The following is a 6,208-nucleotide window of genomic DNA, read 5'->3' as shown; positions in this document are numbered from 1 at the left end:
CTTCAAAGTTTTCTCGATATCTTAAATTATAGCCGCAACTTTATTAAAGATCTGTCTCAAAAGGAGCTCCCTTTAATAAAGAAATTACAAAAAGACAAAGTCTTTGAATGGACTGAAGATGACAAAAAAGTTGTCTAACAGATCAAACGCGATCTTGTCCATATCCCTGAAGTTTATTTTCCCCAAAACGGTGATCAACTTATTCTTGAAACTGATGCCTTAGATTTATGTTGGGGTTGTGTTTTAAAAGCCATTCCACAAGAAAAATGGCCTGAAACTGTTTTTTCAAATCATCAGATAAGAGCTCGCAAAACTCCTATCTCAAAAAAGCTTCAAAAAGAAGAATTGATTTGCGGTTATAATTCTGGAAAATTTAAACCAAATGAACAGAATTATATTATTTATGAAAAAGAACTTCTGGCTATTAAATTGACAATCAAAAGATTTCATATTTATCTTGCTCTAGAAGATTTTATTATCCGTACTGATAATCAAGTAGTAAAGGACTTCCTTATAAATAAGAAAAATTGTTTAGAAGGAAGAAGATTAAAATGGTATAATGTTATTACCCAGTATTCTTTTGCTATTGAACATATTAAAGGCACTAACAATTTTCTTGCAGATTTCTTGAGCAGAAATTATACTGAAGTATCTAACAAAGATATTTCTTTTTCCACAAATGAGCGATAAAGGTAAATAACCTCAAAAGGATGGTTGGGTTACAATAGCTAAAAAGGCTCAACAACCTAAACCAACTCCATCACAACCACAAAAATGGTTCGTGGTCTTTGCAGGATTCCAACCCGGGATCTATCCAAAATGGCACGACTGTCATGCCCAGATAAAAAATTTTAATGGGTCATGCTTTAAAGCTTATGACACACTTGAAGAAGCCCAAACAGCTTTCTATAATGTGGGTAAAGCTTCCCAACATGTTTTTGCTAATTTTACAAAACGACAGAAATAATAGAGGTAAAAGACTTCTATAATCCTGGACTTCCATACCATATTTATGATGAAATTAATAATGTATGGAAGATGCATAAATTAGAATGCAATAAGAAATTCAGGCAACACCTGAGTAATCTTACTTCAATTATTATTGAACAAACAGCAATGACTGAAGAGCCTTTGCATCTAAATATGTCTCACAATTAACTGGGAAAAAGATTTTTCTTTGACTCATATAAACTGTTTTCTCAAAATTGCCCATCATTATGAATGAGGGGTTCCTTTCCTTTTTCGACTTGAGTAAACCTTCATCTGGAAAATAGATCTGAAGGTTGAGTATTAGATCGCCGTAGGGGAAGGAGTTTATCCCAACCAATTTGTTCACAAGGTTGTCGTGCTGAGGCTGATCTTAGAAGCTGGGGTTTCTCTGTATTTGTTATATAGAGATTTGAACCAGAGGCTTGAATAGTGGTAACTGTTGGTTCCTCTATTCACAGCTTCTTTTCTTCATTAATGCCTTCGAATAACCAATTTCATGGTATTTTGAGATCTGTCCATTTCAATAATTTTGGTTCAATTATTGAATCGAAGGGCCTTGGCTCGAATAAGGTGACCATTTTGGTCAACTGGTAATGTAGAGGTTTCAGGTTCACGAGTAAGCTCATAAAGAACTTTCCACTAGATTCCTAAACCTAGAGAGTCATGATCCATCTAAAGATTAGAAAGTTTGAGTTTAACTTTCAAAACTTTTTCAATGTTTGGATCATTGATAGAGACAAAGTAGTTTGGTGTGAGTTTGAACCAAATAACATTGTTAACAAGATTAGATTGAATACCTCCAATTAAGGCGTCAATTGTATTATGGAATCTATTATCCATAATAAGAACAAGAATGGGTTGATCAATTCCTTTGCAGAAAAGATAAGTGATCTTGATTTGGACCCTTCCTATATGAAGATAACAGCCACTGAATTGTTCAAGAATCCTTTTGGAAAAGATTTTGAACTTAGAAGTCTTGTATAGATCTTCGGTTTTCAGTTTCTGGAGTTTGGCGAACTGAATGAGTTGTCTGTTCGTAAATTGGACTTCTTCTCCAATAACATTGCTGAGTTTAATGTTAGAGGATTATTCTTCAGGATGAGAGGTGAAGTGAAGCATGTGTACTTCTTCATCGCCATCGCTGGAATCTGATTCATTAGACATTTCGTAAAGAATATCTTCAGAATCAGAGAGGTCACTACCATAGACGACACAGAGGTCTTCTGAGACAATCCTTTTGACCATCTTAGAAGCGCCTTTGCCTTTGTTTGGGCAATTTGGGGCGATATGACCAAGCTTATTGCAGATGTAGCATTTGTAATCTTTCTTTCTAGAAGATGTTATGCCGTTTTTGTTGGATTTAGATTTAGAAGTATTTGGTTTGATATACTTCTTTTTCTTTTGAATAGGCTTTTTGCCTTCCTTCCATTTGTGCCACTTAAAGCGTTTCTTACGCTAAAGAGCAGACTTGCTTGGAGCACAACCGATTTTCCATGTTTCTTGGAGAATCTTGTCGCAACAACGTTGACCGGCTAGTGTGTTGTTGATCTGATTTTTGGCTTCTAAAAATTTTTCGTTTATGAGCCTATAGATGTAGTTGGTTTGAAAGCCGAGGTTATCGGTTTGGTGGATTCGTGTAAGGAAGTCTGGGTAGCCTTTTATAGCTAATTTATCCCAAGGACTTGGAAGTTTAACAAAGAATTGGGGTAATCAATGATCAATGCTAGTGATCGGAAGACGTCGAAAATACTTGCTAAACATTTTGACGTATTCGGGAAAACGACAAATATCGCATAATTCGATTTTAGAAAGAGTGAAATTTGCATCATCTGAAAGGAGTTGTTCTCCTGTATGACCAACGAGTTCTTCTTTAAGGATTTTAACAAACCCGCGTAAGACACCGTTAAGGTTGTCAAAATTGTTAAGAAGCTCGTCTTTCTGTCGTTTGCCCTGGGCGGTTTAATCCCATTGACAGAGCCAGTCAGGAGCATCACCTTGCAGGTTTGTTGCAATATAATCGAGGAAACGATCTCTTTTCAATGGTGTTATTATCCTTTCCATTTGATGAGATGCAACAAATTCTAGGGGCCCACATGGATTAGACATAGAAATACCACACTGCTCCTATCACAATTAAATATGGAATTAGTTGGTCAAGACAAGGAAAAGAAGAAGATTGACCTTTAGACAGAGTGCATACGGGAAAAAGGGCCACGAAGTACACAAAGGTCAATCAATGTAAAAACATTTCAATATTATGATTTACGTAGAACATTTTCAATCTTTTTGTATATATATTTTTTTTGTCTAAATTTAATGTGTCATAATAAATTTATATAAAATAATTTATATTTTTGTGTAAAAATATATTCCTTATTAACAATTCACCAATGTCATGTTTGAATCCCATATAATTTTTACAAACCTAATTAATATAAAATTGATTCGTTAATGAAATGAAAAAGAGAAAAGAGAAAGGAAATATATGGATGTCACTATATAATAAAATTATGTAAAATATATAATAATTTTATATATTTGTGACTTGGTAGTGTATCTTAACAAATTGTCGGGTCACAAATTTAATTAAGAATAGACGGAGAACTATTTCCTGAAACTGTCAACCAAAAAAAAAAAAAAAACTTGAGCTTTATGGTTGTGAGGTAGATCAGTGGTATTGTTTAAGCCAACGGTCAAATCAACCACATTGTTTAGGCCAATGATAGGGTCAGGGTCGGGCTTCCAGTGGACAACTTGTGTTACATGGTCATGTCTGGGAATGAACACTACCAGCGCCAATCAATGTAAGATATTTGAGAATTTGTCCAACTAAGCTTTGAAATAGTCTCGCCCTCTCACTTTGAATATAGAATCACTCGAACACAGCGCGTAAAAAATATTCAATCAAAGTCCCTGGACCCTTGCTTGTATTCATTGCTAGTCTATATATATATATATATATATATATATATATATATAATGGTGGCCGTCGTCGTCGTTGTAACGGACTCACTCGGACAAAGTCAGTATAAATTTTTCAATATGAATCGCGCATCATACTTGAAAAAGAATCGCATAACGGAAAATATGTCGAATCATTATTATATAAAATATTATTATATAATGAGAGGTCAAACACTACATGATATTGTCAAAACATGTGATCCGCAGTATCGGATACGTTCGTGATATCGATCGCGTGGTATCGGTCGCGGTCGCGGTCACGATCGCAATATAATAGATTCAAAAAAAGTTAATGTAAACTAACAGATACAGATCGTATATCGAATTTAAAAAAAAGTCGCGTATCAACCGATGCATCGCGTATGTACAATACGGAAAACCATGTAATATATATTAAAATGTCAAACACTACACAATATTCTCAAAAGGTTTCTTTAACTACCGTTGCCTTGTCTAATGGAAGCGTTTGAAACAGGTGCCATTAGCTTTACTCTTGGAAGACAGACGACGAATCTGTCACAAATAAATATATATATATATGTATAGATATCTACTGTATATTCTTCACTCGGTTTTGGTCGCATGGCTACAGTCAATTCCTTTATTATATGCAAAGTTGACCCAGCACCTGCATGGAAAATTTCCGTACAAAACACAAGACATTGTTGGTGTGCTATGCCTATAAAAGAACCATTGCTCCTCAAAACATTTCATACTTGATCATATCATCCTCTCTATCTCTCCCTCTCTATATATCTCTCTGCAATAATTTAAGTTTCACACACTAAATCTCTCTCTCTCTCACTCGATTTATATATATATTAAGATCATGAAGGTAGAAGTACAGAAAAGATATGCTTTGCTACTAGCAGCAAAGGATTCAGAGTATGTGAAGGAAGTGTATGGTGGGTATTTCAATGTGTTTGTTGCAGCTTTTGGGGAAGAAGGAGAGAGGTGGGACTTGTTTAGGGTTGTTGAAGGAGAGTTTCCGGACATGAATGAGCTCCAAAACTATGATGGCTTTGTGGTCAGTGGTAGCCCTTTCGATGCTTATGGCAATGACCCTTGGGTTCTCAAGCTTTGCTTTCTTTTGCAAACCCTAGACTCCATGCATAAGAAAGTCCTTGGTATTTGCTTTGGACACCAGGTAATTAAATTCCACTACTTTTCACATTGTATATATAATTCATATCGTGTTTACAAATATTCGATTCATTGAAAAAGAAACTAATCCGTGGTTATATATATATATATATATAGGTTTTGTGCAGATCATTGGGTGGAAAAGTTGGGAAGGCAAACACTGGTTGGGATATTGGACTAAGAAAAGTGAAAATTGTGAAAGATTTCTCCCCATGCAGTTTCCTAGAAGGGTCGGACAAAATTCCAGCAGCCCTTTCAATCATTGAATGTCATCAAGATGAGGTATGGGAGGTTCCCGTGGGTGCTGAAGTGATTGCATATTCAGATAAAACGGGAGTAGAAATGTACACCATTGGAAACCACATTCTAGGAATCCAAGGGCATCCGGAGTACACCAAAGACATTCTTAACAATCTCATCGATCGTCTTCTCACAAACGAATCTATAGAGGTACGTAGTACGTACTAAGTTTTCACTTCATTCATTTTTTATGTAATTAACTTCATTTCCCTTTCTCTTGAGCTCATTATGGTAACTTGATTATTATTTGCAGAAAAGTTTTGCTGAAGAGGCCAAGTCGAAATTGCAGATTGCCGAACCAGATAGAAAGTGTTGGGGAAAGATTTGCAGAGGCTTCCTCAAGGGGAGATGGAATTAACTAGCAAGCAAGCTAATTAATTGCATATATAACCAATTCAAAGTTTTGTTATGATCTCTTTATTCGTTTTATATAACCAAATTGGTTATATAGTATTTACAGAAAATATAAACCTGGTTATATAGCATAACCAAGTCCCATACAATGTATACTCTTTGATTTGATAATGAAGAAATAAATACGGAGTATTGAAAATACCTGCGGTCACAATTTACACAGAATATTTGGAGTGACTGTAACTTGACGCGCATAAAAAATTATACTGTGTGATGTGGTATACTTTATGAAATGGATTAAAAAACTATATTTAAGGTGGGTTTAATTCTCTTAAGTACTTGATTTAATCATTTAAACATTCAATTCAATTCAACACACACACACACATATATATATTGTCTCGATTCTCATTCATAAATTAATAGGCAAACATTGTTCAATGCATATATAACCAAA

At 34.9% G+C, this 6,208-nt stretch overlaps 1 protein-coding gene across 1 annotated transcript; it reads left to right on the top strand.

Annotated features, from left to right (window-relative positions):
• Positions 1 to 4,643: 4,643 nt before the first annotated feature.
• On the top strand, positions 4,644 to 5,934 carry LOC132285146 (gamma-glutamyl peptidase 5-like). Its single transcript, XM_059787317.1, has 3 exons — positions 4,644 to 5,101; positions 5,215 to 5,547; positions 5,651 to 5,934. The coding sequence occupies exons 1-3, from the start codon at positions 4,784 to 4,786 to the stop codon at positions 5,753 to 5,755; spliced, it is 756 nt and encodes a 251-aa protein (XP_059643300.1). The 5' UTR covers positions 4,644 to 4,783; the 3' UTR covers positions 5,756 to 5,934.
• Positions 5,935 to 6,208: the final 274 nt, after the last annotated feature.

The sequence above is a fragment of the Cornus florida genome, unplaced genomic scaffold (genome assembly GCF_030987335.1).
Source record: "Cornus florida cultivar Cherokee Brave unplaced genomic scaffold, ASM3098733v1 CherokeeBrave_3.0.0_Hap2_Chr11, whole genome shotgun sequence".
Taxonomy (NCBI): domain Eukaryota; kingdom Viridiplantae; phylum Streptophyta; class Magnoliopsida; order Cornales; family Cornaceae; genus Cornus; species Cornus florida.
Note: the sequence above shows the minus strand (reverse complement) of the source record. Positions and strands in the feature narration are given on the sequence as shown.